A 17808-nucleotide genomic window follows, 5' to 3' on the forward strand; every position below is an offset into this window, starting at 1 on the left:
TTTTTATTCTCCCTACAGTATAAATACATTTCATTTAGTCACTATCTAGTCCTAGAGTAGCGGTTCTCAACCTGTGGGTCACGACTCCTTTGGCCGTTGAACGACCCTTTTAAAGGGGTCGCCTAAGATCATCCTGCATATCAGATATTTACATTACGATTCATAACAGTAGCAACATTACAGTTATGAAGTAGCAATGAAAATAATTTTATGGTTAGGTCACAACAGGAGGAACTGTATTTAAAGGGCCAGAAGGTAGAGAACCACTGTCCTAGAGGGATAGTTTGAACTTTAAGCAAGTAAAGGTGTACTTGAGACAATACCGTGGCTTTTGAAACCTAGCTTCTCCACCTACTAACTTGTAACCTAAATCTAGGGCAAGTTAGAGAACCTCTCTAGCCTTTATCTTTTTCCTCTGGGATAATAATGTACTGATTTCATAGGGCTGTTGTGAGGATTAAATGAGTTAATACATGGAAAGCATTCACAGTAAGCACTCAATTATTTTGGTATCATTTTTATTTTACAAGTGTGAGGCCCTGAGAATTTTTCAGCTTGTAGTCTGACATTCTTCTGTCATACAAGCAACTTGAATCAACAAACTAAAGGCATACTGTAAGATATTAAAGCACAAAACAATTGTTGCTCTTAAAGACATGAACTTAGGAAAAATTAAGAAATATAAAGTGAAAGTAGTACAATGTATTATAAGGCTGTGGATGTAATTACCAAATAAAGTGATAGTATACAGTTGTGGTGTAGTCTGAAAACCTTAGTTCAGATGCAGACTTTGCCTTTGACAACTTTGTAACTAGGGACAAGTTACTTAGTTTCTCTAAGCCTTGTTTAGTTATGTGTAAAATGAAGATTACATCACAGGATTGATGTAAACATTAGCTGAAATAAATTATGTGTAAATACTTAGCAAAGTGTATTTTACATTGAATATTTTTAGATGATGTTTATTGGAATAATTTAAGATTTAAGAGGGGGGAAAGGTCAGGTACACTTTTGTAAGCTCCTGGTAAAATGTTTAGTGTAGAAGGAAATTGAAGCTACTGGTTAAAATGAAATTTTATATTTTTATTTCTGAATTTCACTTATTCTAGACTACCATCAAACCCTTATAACTCAGACCCCTAACCGGTTTGGCTCAGAGTGTGGCGCGTTGGCTTGCTGACTAAAGGGTCTCTCAGGTTCGATTCTGATCAAAGGCATGTGCCCCAGTAGGGGGCGTGCAGGAGGCAGCCAGTTGGTGATTCTCTCTCATAATTGATGTTTCTATCTCTCTTTCCCTCTCCCTTCCTCTCTGAAATCAATAAAAATATATTCTTTAAAAACCAAACAAACAAAAAAACCCTTATACCTCAGAGTTTGACTCAGGGTTTTCATAGTAAGATGGGCAAAAGAAAACATTGCATTTCAATGTTCATTATTCTTATACTGTGAATGGAAAAATATGAAACTAAATTCCAGAATCTTTGTCCTCTGTACATTTTATTCTTGCTGGGTAAGAAGTCTGATTGATAAAACACTTTTAAAAATTGGCAAGAGTTTTCCTTGAGGAAAAACTGGATCTTCAAATGGATCTAGGATATTATTGCTTTCTATGTTTTTAGTTGAGAATATTATTTTACAATTATTTATTGCAGTGAACATCTTAGTGAAACAAATTTACAGCTTTCAAATATTTTCATATTATGTGTTTAGTTTATATTTGAAAGGATTGATATATATACCTCAGTAGCTACTACATAAGAAATATAAATATTCTGGAAAAATATTGTCAGCAAGCAGAAGTAAATTACAGTTGTTTCTTAAACTATATTTATTTATTTAAAATTTTTTAAAATTTATTTTATTTTTGAGGGAGAAACATCTGAGTCCCCTGGCCAGGGCTGGTGAGCCACATTAATTCTGTAATCACACAAATAAGTCACTTCTAGTTTGTGAGGGGGCAGGGATTTGTTTTTCAAATTATGTGTTCTTATTTTAGATTCTGCTAACGATGGACATGATATATAACAGGTGTGTGACAGAAAATTATTAAATAAAAACAGACCTTCGAGTAACTTGCTTTTTTTTGGATCCTTTTATTTTTAATTTTAAATGAATATGAATTCATTACCTTTTGCTATTGTATAGAATTCAGTAATAAGTAAATGGCACAACTTATCCATTGCTCCATGGGTAGGTCATTTATAATTTTTCTATATAACAATACACATCCTTGTGAATATCTTCATGAACACATCTGCCAGAATTTTTCTAGGGTCTAATCCAGGGGTGGGCAAATTTTTTGACTCGAGGGCCACAATGGGTTCTTAAACTGACCGGAGAGCCGGAACAAAAGCATGGGTGGAGTGTTTGTGTGAACTAATATACATTCAAAGTAAACATCATTACATAAAAGGGTACGGTCTTTTTTTTTTTTAGTTTTATTCATTTCAAATGGGCCGGGTCCTGCCCGCGGGCTGTAGTTTGCCCACGGCTGGTCTAATCTAAAAGTGGAATAACTGAGTCATACATGTATGAATTCCTGCTTCTCTAGAGATGGGCTAATTATTTTCCAAATGGCAATACTAATTTTCCCTTTTCTTTCCAACATTTTAAATTGTCAGGCTTTTACATTTTACATGCTCCAAGATGAAGAACGTTAAATTTTGTTTTAATTTATTTGAATATCTGTCTTTTGTTTATTGGCCATTCCAGCTTCCTCTTCTATGACTTGCCTATTTCAGCCATTTGCCCATTCATTCCTACTATATTTTTTATGTCTTTCTTACTAGCTTGTAGGACTATTCCGTATTGTGAATATTCATCCTTTATTGATATATGTGTAGCAAGTGCTTCTTTTAATTCATAACTAGTCTTTCCCCCTCTTTTATGGTGTGTGTGTTTCATATAAATGTTTCCAATTTTAATATAACTAAACTTTGCAGTATTTTCTTCTGTGTTTTGTGCATTTTGTACTTGGTTTAAGAAATCAATTTCTACTGTTAAAATTTTTTTCTAAAATTTTGAAATTTTGCTCTTTCAATTAATCCTTTAGATATTATTTTTCAGGATTACCTATATTAATAAAAGGGTAATAATGCTAATTATACCAGATAGACTGGAGATCTTCCGGGTGTCCTTCCGAACAAAGCCACAGTGGCAGGAGCCGAGGCAGAGGTGGTTAGGGGTGATCAGGCTGGCAGGGGAAAGCATTTAGGGGTGATCAGGCAGGCAGGCAGGTGAGCAGTTAGGAGCCAGCAGTCCCAATTGTGAAGAGATTGGGCCTAAACTGGGAGTCGGACATCCCCCAAGGGGTCCCGGATTGGAGAGGGTGCAGGTTGGGCTGATGAACCACCTCCACCACCCCGCCCCGCCCCCCCGAACAAATTTCGTTCACCGGGCCTCTAGTTTTTTTTTAAATGGGTGTTCAGTTATCCCCTAACTTTTTATTAAACACTCAGTTCATCTTTTCCTGGCTATATCTAAACCAACCTATGTCATATGCAATTTTTTAACACATTGTTCGCGGGTAGTTTTTATCGCGCGCTAATAGGTGGCGCCGGCCATTTTTGCTAATTTTTTGCGCAAATGGCAACATTCAGTAAAATTACGATAACTTTAGTTTACGTATTTATACGTTACCCACATTCTACCGCTAGTCTATAAAAAACCTATTAATATGTGTCCCGCGCTCTGCTACACTGGTAGAACGTATAAATACGTAAAACGTGTAAACACGTTTCCTGCATACAATGTGTTAATAGAAGCTTGGGCTGTTCTGGCCCCTTTAGTATCTTACATAGATCTAGTTTTCAGTCCTTACACCACACAATATATGCACATTTTAAGATGTAAAATAATACACATGTATGTAGTAAAAGTATAAATTCTGAATGGGAATATACTGTCACCTCTAGAAATATAATTATCTATGGAATGAAGGAGAAAAATGAGATTTTAGATGGGAACAAAGGAGGTTTCAAATATATCTGTAATATTTATTTCATTAAAAAATTTGGAGCATATATGACACAATTATTATATTTGTTAAATCTAGATAATGAGTTTTTGTTATGGTATTCCGTTTGCAATTCTGGTGTTTTAACAGTGTTAAATAATTTTCATCTAAAATAAAGATTTGACACATTGGGTGATAATTGGGTCCAGAATGAGGCCCATGGAATGGGTGACTCAAGTGCCTTTTTCAGTGAATGCAGGAGATTTTGAAGAGGTTGAGAATAAAGGAGGGAAGGAGGATCCAGGGGCTATATATGTTGCTCATCCAGGGTTATATATAGAGATGTCTGCTTAATGGACCCAAAATTATATTTATAAAATGCAAAAAATAAAAATCAGACCTTGGTTTTTCACTTCTGGATATCCACATAAATATTTTTAATATTGTATATACTTTTCACTGTTACAAAATATAGTTTTATTGATTTCAGAGAGGAAGGAAGGAGAGACAGATAGAAACATCAGTGATGAGAGAGAATCATTGATTGTCTGCCTCCTGCATGCCACACAGGATCAAGTCCACAACCTGGGCATGTGCTCTGACCAGGAATTGAACCTTGACCTCCTGGTTCATAGGCCAATGCTCAACCACTTAGCCACGCTGGCCGGGCCTTTCACTGGTTCTTAATATGGAGTATACTTAATGCAGATTACATTAAACTCCAGGCAAAGCAGTATGTCTAGAAAGTGAATGCATAAAATAAGGCTGAATAGTTTAAACCAAAAGTAAATGTAATCTGGTTCATAATCACTACATTTGCCCAACCAATGTTTGTAATACTGCACATTATTGTAAATGAGATTTCATGTGATAGCTAAGATATTTAATAAATTAAGAAAATCCAATGTACTAAAAATTCTGGCAGTACTTGAACTGAATTATATTACCTTCTCAGGCATTGGTTCCAGTGATTACTAATACAGAAAACCTTGCTGATTCCATTTTTAAGATGACAGAAATGGATATTGAGACCCAGAGGTAATGGAACTTGTGCAAATTTTAACTCTGGAACTAGTGTTTGGTGTGAGCGCATGTGCAACGTAGTCATTGTTAAGCAGAATCTTTATGTGTGAAATTGTAGAAAACTTTTCAGTATCATAATTGCTTTTGAAAATCTAAAACAACTATATGATACTGCTTTAGTGTAGTATTCAGCGTGTAGCTATTAACATAGAAGGTGTACAAAAAAACATGTTTGTGCTAAGAATGAAAGGGAATGTACAGATAACTTCTAACTAGCATGCAAGGGAACTTTGTGGCCACCTGTAAATACTAAACACATGTAACCACTTTCATATCTGGCTTCATAATTTTAAAAAATAATTTATTTAACTGAAATACTTCTATAAAGAGACACTTCCCCCTCACCTGTCTTAGAGTTGCACAGTGGTATAATTCATATAGGAAAAGTGGGGTAAGTGCTTGATTGCTTTGATCAGTTTTCAAGGAAAGGAGTTGATTCTTTTTCTTTTCCAAAAGCAATGGGATCCCCTTTAGGTTAGCTCTGGAGTACTGGACACACGCCCAGTGGTTTTTAGTAACTACCTTGCTCTTCAATATAGTATTGTTTCGAGCTACTTTAGTACATTTCCTGTACTAGAAATTGGAATCAACTATATTTCCAATAAGTCGTGGTTTCTTTTAGTGGAAAAATGGGGTTTTAGTATCACGATCTGGCATTAAGAGTACTGTGGGTACTAAATTATTTACTGTTTCTGGGCTTTTTCAGTGTACAGAAACAATTCCTTCCATAGTAATAATTGCTTCTTAAGGCCATGGTAAAGGATAGATATGTCATAATTATCTGCTTTATGCTACATCATATACATAAAAGTTTCAGAGTAACATTACCAACACTACCTACTGGCATAATTATTGAAAACAGTTAAATTGTCTTTGCATATACTCCATTTCCCTCACCATTTTGTATTTTTTTTTTTAAATTTTGAAATAATTTCAAACTTAGAGACAAGTCACAGAAGAGTGCAGACTTCCCATATGCATATTACTCAGGCTTTCTAATGGATAAAATGTGGTCACATTTGCTTTATCATGCACTTCTTCTCTCCCTCCCTGGTATCACCCCCCCCCCCCACTCCCACACACAATGTTATTATATTTTTCCTGAACTAAGAGTAAGTTGTAAACATGATGTCCTATTACCCTTAAATAATTCAGTGTATATTTTCTAAGACAAGGGCACTCTCAACATAACCATCAGATTCGTGAAATTAATGTATGTACTTCATTCAAAGTCTGCCAATTTTTTCAGTTATGTCTTGGATAGCAAACAGGATACAAGTTGCATTTATGGGCATGTTTTATTCTCCAAATACAGTGTTTCTCTTCTTTACTTTGTCCCTCAATCAATGTTTGGCATTTCCACATATAAGTTTTTGGCAGAAATACCATAGAAGTGATGTTTCTTAATGTAATGTGTGAGGGAATACATTATGTTGATTTGGTCCTTACTAGTGAGATTAACTTTGGTCACTTGATGAAGTTGGTGATGCCAGGTTTCTCCACTCTAGACTTACTTTTCTTTCGCTTTATAATTAATAAATATTTTGTGGGGAAATACTTTGAGACTATGTAAATGTTCTGTTCCATAATATATTTTCACCAACTCCTTTTAACATTCATTGATGATTCTTTCCTGGGTAAATTGCTGATGGTTGCTAATTCCATCATTCCTTCTATAATTCATTAGTTGGCATTCAACCTATTCAATTTATTAGTATGGATTTATGGATTCCTATTTAACCCATTACTATCATTATTTATTTTGATGCTCAGGTTTAGTAGGAGCCCTGTGTCTTTTTGACATGTCCTCATCATTTTTTCAGCATCTCTACTTTATGGCACAAAAGATATTTCAGCCCCACTTTATTTTCTATTCTGGGAATCAGTTGTTTCTCTAAGGAGCCCTGATTCTTTTTAGTGGACAGTGATACTTGGAAACAGATACTGACACTAGATAAGCTCATTGGGACAGGAATGCCCCTAGGTCTCTTCAGGAGACAGAGCTAGGAAATATATATATGTATGAATACATATATGTCTATGTATGTGTATGTATATATCTGTGTTATATGTGTTTGTATGTGGGAATATACATATCTATAGTAATTTAATCTACATTAATTTAATCTATGTTAACTTTTATATCTAAACGAGATTTATACACCTCCCTTTATAGTTCACCACAGAGTTCATTCTAGCCTTTTCCGTTTCCATATTTGTAATTCCATTCTCTGACAGTGAGAAATGTGGCTCCTGCTGTCTTCAGTTACTTGTTCAATTTCTTCTGTAAATAATTAGTTGCCTCCTTGAACCCGTTGGTGCGGGCCCTATCAAAATCAGCCTTGGATTTGGCTATGAGTCCTTCCTTGGTCCAGGCCTCAGCTGCCAAAAGGAAGAGAAGGGAAGGTAGAGAAAGCCAATATTTTTTTTCAAGTAAAAAGAAAGAGTAAGACCACCATTTAAAAAATATTTCAGCCGAAACCGGTTTGGCTCAGTGGATAGAGCGTTGGCCTGCGGACTGAAAGGTCCCAGGTTCGATTCCGGTCAAAGGCATGTACCTGGGTTGCGGGCATATTCCCAGTAGGGGATGTGCAGGAGGCAGCTGATCGATGTTTCTCTCTCATCGATGTTTCTAACTCACTATCTCTCTCCCTTCCTCTCTGTAAAAAATCAATAAAATATATTTAAAAAAAATATTTCAACTTATTTACAGTGTCAGAACATAGCACTACATACTATCTGCGCTCTCTTTTAATCATCATTTAGTCTTATCTTTGTAGATCACTATACATTTAATTCTCCCCATCAGTCCCTATGTATCTCTAATTACTTTGGAATCCTGAAGCTTGTCAACTAATAGGTTTCCAGGAAGGGCCTATGGGAATTATGCTAAGTTCTGGAATGTTGAAAACAGTTCATCTGTCATCTTAGTGCTTATAGTTAGGTAGATATAAAATCCTTGGCTCCAGTTTTCTTTCTTTGGCTATCTAAGTATGTTATTTTATACAAGTACTGTAGATGAGCAAAATCTGGTGGCAATCTTATTATTCTTTCCTTTACAAGTCAGTTGATATTTTTGCCTAGAAGTTCAGTAATTTTATTAGAATATAGCTTGGTGTTCATTAATCTGGGTCAGTATTCTTAGGTATGTGATTTGCCCTTTCATTATATGGCTTCAGATGTTTCTGTTTTTATATCAGAAACATTTTCTCCAATTATGGTTATATAAGTTTTGTTTTTCTTCATCAGGCATTCTATTGTATGTATGTTGAGTCTTCTCTAACTGTCTTCATTCTTTGTCATTTTCTTTTAAATTTTTGTCTTTTATATTTAAAAATTTTTACTTTTTAGTTACATAATATCTGTCGTGTTTATAACTCCCTCTTTCTTCTAATTTATTCTTTTTTAATTGATTTTTATTTCTTATAGAAAGGTCCTTTTGGAGGTTGTCCTAATTCTAATTTATATTATCATTTTGTATTATGTCTAAGTTCTTAAAGTTTTTAGCTTGATTTGAAGTAGTAGGTTATAGTGTTTACCTGTTTTGTCAGCAAGTCTTTGTGGTGTGCTTTCATTGTCTTTAGATATTTATTTATTCTTATTCTCTTTTTTCTTATAATAACTTTGTTTCAGACTTTATTTCTTTCATTTTCTTTTACACATTTTTATGTGTAGTTAGCCATTCTAAATACACAGAAACCCTTCGTTTTTTGTGTAATGGTTGAAAATATTTCACCTTATTATCTAAGATCTCCTCACTCTTTTCTCCTTCCCCACTTTATCTGGAGTTTCTCTTTTCTTTTTTCCTATTGCCCCTGTCCTCTTCAGTCTGGGGCCTGTTCCCTGTAGTTTCTCCTCAGTGTGGCTTTGTTCTGGAAGAGAGCTTTGAGTGTTTAGTTTTGAGAGTTTGTAGTGATTGGAGTGTTCTATGCCCTAAAGCAGCGGTTCTCAACCTGTGGGTCGCCAACCTGTGGGTCACAACCCCTTTGGGGGTCGAACAACCCTTTCACAGGGGTCACCTAAGACCATGGGAAAACACATATATAATTACATATTGTTTTTGTGATTAATCACTATGCTTTAATTATGTTCAATTTGTAACAATGAAAATACATCCTGCATATCAGATATTTACATTACGATTCATAACAGTAGCAAAATTACAGTTATGAAGTAGCAACGAAAATAATTTTATGGTTGGGGGTCACCACAACATGAGGAACTGTATTAAAGGGTCGCAGCATTAGGAAGGTTGAGAACCACTGCAAGAGTTTATTATGAACCCATTCACTCACATTCTATTGTAGTGAGCAGAACCCATTCCTTTTTATATACTTTTCTTAATTTTGCCTGTGGTGCTGTATATAGAGTCCCTGTTGGTAATTTTGAAGTTCTTTTGTTCTGTCGAAGGGCAAATGCCCTATTACTATCGTCTTCTTTGTACTACCCACATAGATCTATTGGTGGGTTGTGCCCACTTTCTTGTATTTTGGAATATTGTGCATGAGGTTTTGATTTTTCTATTTAATTGCTCAGTTTTTATGAGGGAATTTGCAGAGATTTAAATTTTAAGTTGCTGTCACAGTCTACTTCTAGAATTCTCATAAAATTTTTCATATTTAGAAGTTGTGAACCACTACCTCATGGACCATGCAGTCTTCTGACCTCAAGGTTAACATTGTGTTTGCATTAAGTAAGAAACTGCAGTTAAAAACTGACTATATACTACAGCATGTCCCCCCCAAAATGTATACACACTTTAATAGCTGATAGCTGTAGATTCTATTACATATTGAAAATGAAATATATATATTTTATATGTGTGTATATATATGTTTATATATATATTTTTATATATATGTAAAAGCCTAAGCAACCATATGACCAAACGACTGGTCAACCGGTCACTATGACATGCACTGACCACCAGAGGGCAGATGCTCAACGCAGGAGCTGCCTCCTGGTGGTCAGTGCACTCCCACAGCCAACCTCCCGTGGCCAGCCAACCTCCTGTAGTCCCTCCAGCAGGCCGGCCCCAATCGGCCTCAATCGGGAATGGGCAAGACAACCCTGATCACCAGCGAGGCCGAGGGACCCCACCTGTGATTGAATTTGTGCACCAGGCCTCTTAATATTTTAATAAACTGCCTTTATAGTGTGCACACATTTTGGGGGGACACCCTGTATAATATAGATAGATAGATAGATAGATAGATAGATAGATAGATAGATATAGATTGTTTACCCGTATCTTCAGAAAAAAATCACTCTGTCATGGCAAACAACCTGCTTCTCTATTTATAATGGCCTGGCCCTCTAGCAACTTCAGCGTGAAATTATAGCTAATTTGCCTATAAACGTCAGGTGGTCATAATAATCTGGCCACTCAGTGTATATTATATTATACTTAATTTGTTAATAATAGATTGTCTAATTAGGAGCCTTTCTGTACCATCTACTACTAGATTGTTACAAAAACTCAATTTCTTATATCTTTGGTGACCTCTTAAATGCATTAGCTAGGGAAAAATATGGTAGAAAGAAATTCTCATACAATGTATATGTATATGTGTGTGTGTGTGTGTGTGTGTGTGTGTGGGCAAAAGTAGGTTAATAGTTGTAATACAAATAAATAATACAACAATTAATAAATAGCAATATAAAAATAAAATTTTGCATACTAGCAACTGTAAGCCTATGTTTGCCCACCCTGTTTTATATATATATATTTGCAAATTTACCAATGACACTGCTAGGATTTTATATATATACTAGAGGCCCAGTGCACGAAAATTCGTGCACTGGCGGTGGGATCCCTCAGCCTGGCCTGTGCCCTCTCGCAGTCCGGGAGCCCTCGAGGGATGTCCGATTGATGGCTTAGGCCGCAGGGAGCAGGCCTAAGCCAGCAGTCTGATATCCTTAGTGCTGCTGCAAAGGCAGGTAGGGCCCCCGCCACTGCCACTGCACTTGCCAGCCAGGAGTCCAGCTTCTGGCTGAGCAGCACTCCCCCTATGGGAGCACACTGACCACCAGAGGGCAGCTCCTGCATTTAGTGTCTGCCCCATGGTGGTCAGTGCGTGTCATAGTGACCGGTTGTTCTGCTGTTTGGTCAATTTGCATATTAGTCTTTTATTATATAAGAAAAGCTTTATTGAGATATAATTCACATACTATACAATTACTTTTTTTAAAACATACCATTGAGTGGGTTTTATTATATTCACAGAGTTATACAACCATTACAACAATCACTTTTAGAACATTTTATTTGCCTCAAAAGGAAACCCCTTGCACATTAGCAGTCACTCCTTATTTCTTCCTAATTCCACTATTCCCTTCCCACTAGCTCTTGGCAATGACTAATCTACTTTCTGTCTCTGTAAATTTCCCTGTTCTATATATTTCATATATATGGAATTAAACAATATGGTGACTTTTTCACTTAGCATGTTTTCAAGGTTTATCTATGTTGTAGTGTATATCAGTAATTCATATATTTTCATTGTTAAATAATATTTCCATTGGGCATATTGCATTTTATTTATCTACTCATCAGTTGATGGACATTTGGATTGTTTCCATTTTTTTTCTGTTATCAAAAATGCTGTTATGAACATTTGTGAGCCAGTTTCTGTGTAAATGTATGTTTTAATTTCTCTTGGGTATATACCCAGGGATAGGATTGTTGGGTCAAATGGTAACTATGTATTTAATCTTTTAAAGAACAACCAAATGATTTTTCAAACTTGCCACATATTTTACATTCTCGCCAACAGTATATTAGGATTCCAGGTTTTCCACATCCTTGCCAACACTTGTTATTGTCCATATTTTTTATTATAGTCATCCTAGTACAGTGGTTCTCAACCTTCCTAATGCGGCGACCCTTTAATACAGTTCCTCATGTTGTAGTGACCCCCAACCATAAAATTATTTCGTTGCTACTTTATAACTAATTTTGCTACTGTTATGAATCATAATGTAAATATCTGATATGCAGGATGTATTTTCATTGTTACAAATTGAACATAATTAAAGCATAGTGATTAATCACAAAAACAATATGTAATTATATATATGTTTTCCCATGGTCTTAGGTGACCCCTGTGAAAGGGTCATTCGACCCCCAAAGGGGTTGTGACCCACAGTTTGAGAACCGCTGTCCTAGTAGGTATGAAGTGGCATGGTTTTTTTTAATGTATAGTTGTGTTTTTTTTGTTGTTTTTTTAAATATATTTTTATTGATTTCAAAGAGGAAAGGGAGAGATAGAAACATCAGTGATGAGAGAGAATCATTGATTGGCTGCCTCCTGCATGCCCCCCACTGGGGAAAGAGCCCGCAACCTGGGTGTGTGCCCTGTCCAGGAATCAAACCGTGACTTCTGGTTCATAGCTCCACACAACCACTGAGCAACATTGGCTGGGCTACTTTTTCAACTGGATCATAATCTCTGTCCATACAGCAATCCTATTTCTTTTTTTTTTAATATATTTTATTGATTTTTTACAGAGAGGAAGGGAGAGAGATAGAGAGTTAGAAACATCGATGAGAGAGAAACATCGATCAGCCGCCTCCTGCACATCTCCCACTGGGGATGTGCCTGCAACCCAGGTACATGCCCTTGACTGGAATCGAACCTGGGACCTTTCAGTCCGCAGACCGACGCTCTGTCCACTGAGCCAAACCGGTTTTGGCTTAATGTATAGTTTTAACTTACGGAAAGTTTCACACATTCATAGGAGAGGGAATAATATTATCAGTCCCTATCACCCTCCCATCTTAACGATTATGAATATGTATATGGTCAATCTTATTTTATATATTCTCTCTACCTTCTCTTTTATGACCCATCAGTATTTAAATCAAATTCTAGACATACTATTATTATTTTATAGACTTAGTGTTTATATTTACTCCTACATTTATCAAAGTATTTGCTCACCATTCCCTTCTACAGCCTGTCTAGAAGCATTTTTCTTCTGCCTAATATATTATAGTACCCTTTAGAAATCTTAGAAGTAAAATTTTTGGTCTTGTTTGTTTAAAAATGTTTCTAATCTGCATTTTTAGAAAATTAGTGCAGAACTTGAGTTGAAAGTTACTCTTTCTGAGCATTTTGAAGATATTATTTCAGTGTCTTTTAGCTGCCATTGTTGCTGTTGAAGAAGAAATAGGAAGTCTAATTTCTGTTTCTTTGTAGATAATCTTATCAACTACTTTTTCTTTGGTATTCTGAAGTTTTATCATGATATGACAAATAAAAGTGTCATAAGTAAATGAACGATAGTAATTTTGAGGTATTAGTTTTAAATTTCTTGTTATTCTACTTTTAAATTGTGATTAGTGTTCTGTAAACAGTTAAATACTTAAGGGAACGCTTGCTCTTTAAAAAGATGCTATGGAGAATTTTTATGGAGTACATGATTCTTAATTTGTCAACTTTATAACTTCTCGAGATCATATATATGTAAACAGACATAGTGTTTTTTTGTATCTTTCTACAGCCCTATTGGAAATAATTATGAAAAATGGAAGCACAGCTGGAAATAGCCCTCATTGCCGAAAACCATCAGGTAGTGCTGATCAAAGCAAGCCTAATTGCACAAAGGACAGCACGTCTGGTAGTGGTGACGGAAAAGGCTACACCAGAGAACAAATAGATGGAGTTCTCAGGTAGGAATAAACATGACTTATATTTCAACTACAGTTGCTGCTAATGTAATTTTTAAATGGTATAACAGCTAAAAAAGTGTTTAAGTTGTAATTCAGTAGAACAGACATCAAGAAATCGAACTCTGGGTATGTTACATTTTATATATTTTTTTAAAATATATTTTTATTGATTTCAGAGAGGAAGGGAGAGGGAGAGAAGGATAGAAACATCAATGATGAGAGAGAATCATTGATTGGTTGCCTCCTGCATGCCCCCTACTAGGGATTGAGCCTGAGCAATGCCCTTAACCAGAATTGAACCCGGGACCCTTCAGTCCACAGGCCAATGCTCTATCCACTGAGCCAAACCAACTAGGGCTGTTTTATATTCTTAATAAAAACAGTGTGTAGCCCTAGCCAATTTGGTTCAGTGGCTAGAGCGTCGGCCTGTGGACTAAAGGGTCCTAGGTTCGATTCTGGTCAAGGGCATGTACATCGGTTGCAGGCTCCTCCCCAGCCCAGGCCCTGCCTGGTCCGGGCTCATGCAGGAGGCAAGTAAGCAATGTGTTTCTCTTAAATCGATATTTCTCTCGGTCTTTCTCTCTTTCACTCTCTCTAAAAATCAATGGCAAAATATCCTTGGGTGAGGATTAAAAATATATAAATAAATAAAATCAGTCTGTAAACTACCATCTTTGTATTCTTTATAAAGTCAGATTATACAATACCAATTCTATGGAAGGCTCCATCTATTTTTTTTAGTACTTCTAGATCATTATTTTTGAGCAAAATTATTTCAATTTTTTTACATAGTACAGTATTTAGATAAAATACTGAAAGAGGACAGAAGAATTGTTCTGTCACATATATACCTGAAAGCAGAATTTTATATGTGAGAAGAATCGAGGGCAATAGTAACAGCATTTTCAATTTACCTACTTATGTTAATGAAGTATAGTTTTTTTCCCTATTTATATTCTTTACTAAGGTTACCTTTATATATGTACTAGAGGCCCAGTGCATGAATTCATGCATGGGTGTGGTCCCGGTGATCGGGGACTGGCTGGCCCGGGGGAGGAACCTTAGGAGGTTGGCCAGCTGCAGGAGGTTGGCTGTGGGAGCACACTGATTGAGCATCTGCCCCTGATGGACAGTGCATGTCAATGCCACCCGTCGTTTGATCGCTTAGGCATATATACACACACACATATATATATGTTTATAGACAGATATAGATATGCAAACACCATAATGTTCTTTTAATTTTTGTGAATTTATTGGGATGACATCCCGCCCCTTCCTGCCAGCCAGCCGGCCCTGATTGGCCCTGATCTGCCCTGATTACTGGCCAGGCTGAGGGACCCACCCATGCATCAATTTGTGCACCAGGCCTCTAGTTGGTTAATAAAATTATATAGGTTTCAGTATACAATTCTATAATGCATTGTCTGTAGATTGTATTATGTGTTCATAAAAGCCTTCTTTGATCACCATTTATCCCCCTTTTTACCCTCTTCTACTTCCCCCCACCCACCTTCCCCTCTGGTAACCACCATATTGTTGTCTGTGTGTGTAAGTTGTTGTTTTTTATTATTACTAGAGGCCTGGTGCACGAATTCATGCACAGGTGGGGGGGTCCCTCAGGGTGGCCTGCAGGAATCGGGCCCCACCTCGCACCCCCAGCCTCACAGCCCCGCCTTGGCCTGGCACCGCCCCCTCACCTGCTCCACCATCCTGCCGCAGTCCCGCTCTCGTCGGGGCCCATTGGGGCCGGCAGTGCTTCCACTGCCACCTGCTGCTAACGCCGCATTGCTGACACCTGCCATGTTCCATGTCACCCCCTGGTGGTCAGTGCACGTCACAGTGAGCAGTCGAACTCCCAGTCATACAGTTTGCATTAGGCTTTTATTATATAGGATTATTATTGCTTAATCCTTTCACCTTTCTCACCCAGTCCCCCAACACCCTAATTTTATTTTAACTGACTGTTCTCTCTCAGTGTTTTAGTTTCACCTCATGATACACTTCCACTAAAAGCAGAAGAATTAGGTAGAGTTGAAAAATTATGAACTGGGTTTTAAAATTTTACTAATTTTATAATTAAGAAAATATTTTATGGAAATCAGATGAAGCTCTGAGTGTGACACACTAGAGAAAATACTGTTTTGCTTCCTACTACAGCTTTAGGAAGCTATATTGATGTGTATTAATGTTGCTCTCTAGAGAAACTAAAGTATAAGGATAAAGGACTCTGAACAGTGATTAATCAGATAATTCACACAGAAAGTGAATTATAATACAGTGAATTGGCTAAAGTGAAGAGGAGGTAAAACTAGTTAGTTTTTCTTTTTTTGCTTTTTCTTATTTCTTTTATTCTTATTTTCTCCATTCTTTTTAGTTTATTTTTTTACTCACCATAATTTGAAATTAAAATAATTTTAAATAAAATAGCAATAACTTATATATTTTGCTTTTTTCCCTATATATTTAGATGCTAAAACTTGATTTAAAAGAATTCCTAATCATGGTTAAGCCATGGTAAAGGGTATTTGGTTAGCATGAATGGTAATGAAGCAATTTAAGAATATGAATAATGTTGCCCAGCTGGGGTGGCTTAGCAGTTGAGCATCAACCCAGGAACCAAGATATCACTGGTTAGATTCCCGATCAGGGTACATGCTCAGCTTGCGGGCTACATCTCCAGTAGGGGTGCGTACAGGAGGCAGTTGATAAATGATGTTTCTCTCTCATCGATGTTTCTATCTCTCTATCCCTCTCCCTTCCTCTCCCTCTAAAAATCAATAAAAACATATTAAAAAGAAAAGGAATATAAGTAATGTTGTTAACCACACTTTTATAACTATAGTATTTTGTCAAAGATGACTAAGATAGTGAGACTTGCTTTTAAATTTCTTTAAGAAAAAGCTTTAATTAACCAATGTGTTGAAATGCACTCCAAGAATCCATATCTATTTGAAAATATATATCTATATTTTCTTGTAGAAATTGCTCTTTTAGGGGAGAACATGTCCTCAATGAAAGACCTAAATAAAATTAATTGTATACATGTCATTTTTATTTAGAATCACCTAATGATTTTTTTAAGAAAGACTATAGAATTACCTATATATTTGAACATGTAATTTAAAAATACAGTTGAAAATTTTGGAGAACAGGAATATTCTAAATCTGGTGTTATTTTAAAAAAATCTTTGTTTAAAATTTTTTCTACTCTAACCTTAAAGAGAGGAGTACATCCTAGTGAGCAGTCAAACTCCTGGTAGAAATGAGGCATGGTAGAAATGAGGAAGGGAGAGCAGGGCTTTTTTGTTGCTATCTCCTTGTTTTAATATTTAGGGGGGGGGGGGACATCTTAAAAATTGAAGGCAGAAATATGATGGTGAGTTCAGATACATTTGTATATGGTCCGAGTTGTCCAGATGGGAACATAAAATGTTGAGTTTCTGTCAGTTGGCTTCTATACTCTCTGAAATTGGAGATCAGGTTATCTTTTGAGAGTTATGAAAAAAGAGATGAGTTTGAAAGCTTGAGGAGGATGGTAAACGTATGAAATATTTGCAGAGCAGAAAAACAGAGGAAATGGAAAGATTGTTGGTTAGCATTTGGGACCCAGCTATGTTTGAGACCGTGAATTCTTACGTGGAAGAAGTATTAGCTTAGTAGTATACCTACATTAGAAATTCTTTCTCTGGTCAATAGTTTTATTATACCTTTTTTATTAGTAAATTTAGTTATTTTTCCCCTATAGGGACTAAATATGATTGAAACATTCTTTAATAGAATCCCTAACTTATTCAAAATACTTCAGTTAATAAGAGTTGATTAGCTCAATCATGGAACATTTATCCTATATAATAAAGAGGTGATATGCAAATTAACCCTCACACCCTCACAAGATGGCTGCCTATGACCAGGCCGGCAGGGGGGTTAGTGAGGGACAACCAAACGACTGAACAAGCAGCCTGTGTGGGGCGACCAGGCCGGCAGGGGGGCTGTGAGGGGTGACCAGGCCAGCAGGGGGGGCAGTTAGAGGTGACCAGGCCGGTGTTTGGGTGCAGTTGGGGGCTACCAGGCTGGCAGGGGCGGCAGTTGGGGG

The 17808-nt window shown here is 36.5% G+C and overlaps 1 protein-coding gene across 2 annotated transcripts in view; it reads left to right on the plus strand.

Moving 5' to 3' along the window:
- Nucleotides 1-17808, plus strand: part of DNAJB14 (DnaJ heat shock protein family (Hsp40) member B14) — a 45958-nt gene that overhangs the window by 4187 nt on the left and 23963 nt on the right. Inside the window, exons 2-3 of one of the 2 annotated variants that reach the window (XM_081085653.1) lie at nucleotides 4911-4993; nucleotides 13544-13712. In XM_081085653.1, the coding sequence (XP_080941779.1) occupies nucleotides 13561-13712 (152 nt within the window). In that variant the 5' untranslated portion in view covers nucleotides 4911-4993; nucleotides 13544-13560. The remainder of the gene's footprint in view (nucleotides 1-4910; nucleotides 4994-13543; nucleotides 13713-17808) is intronic. The other variant, XM_081085652.1, reaches the window with a different exon arrangement.

This window comes from Myotis nattereri (genome assembly GCF_964212035.1).
Source record: "Myotis nattereri genome assembly, chromosome: 1".
NCBI classification, from domain to species: domain Eukaryota; kingdom Metazoa; phylum Chordata; class Mammalia; order Chiroptera; family Vespertilionidae; genus Myotis; species Myotis nattereri.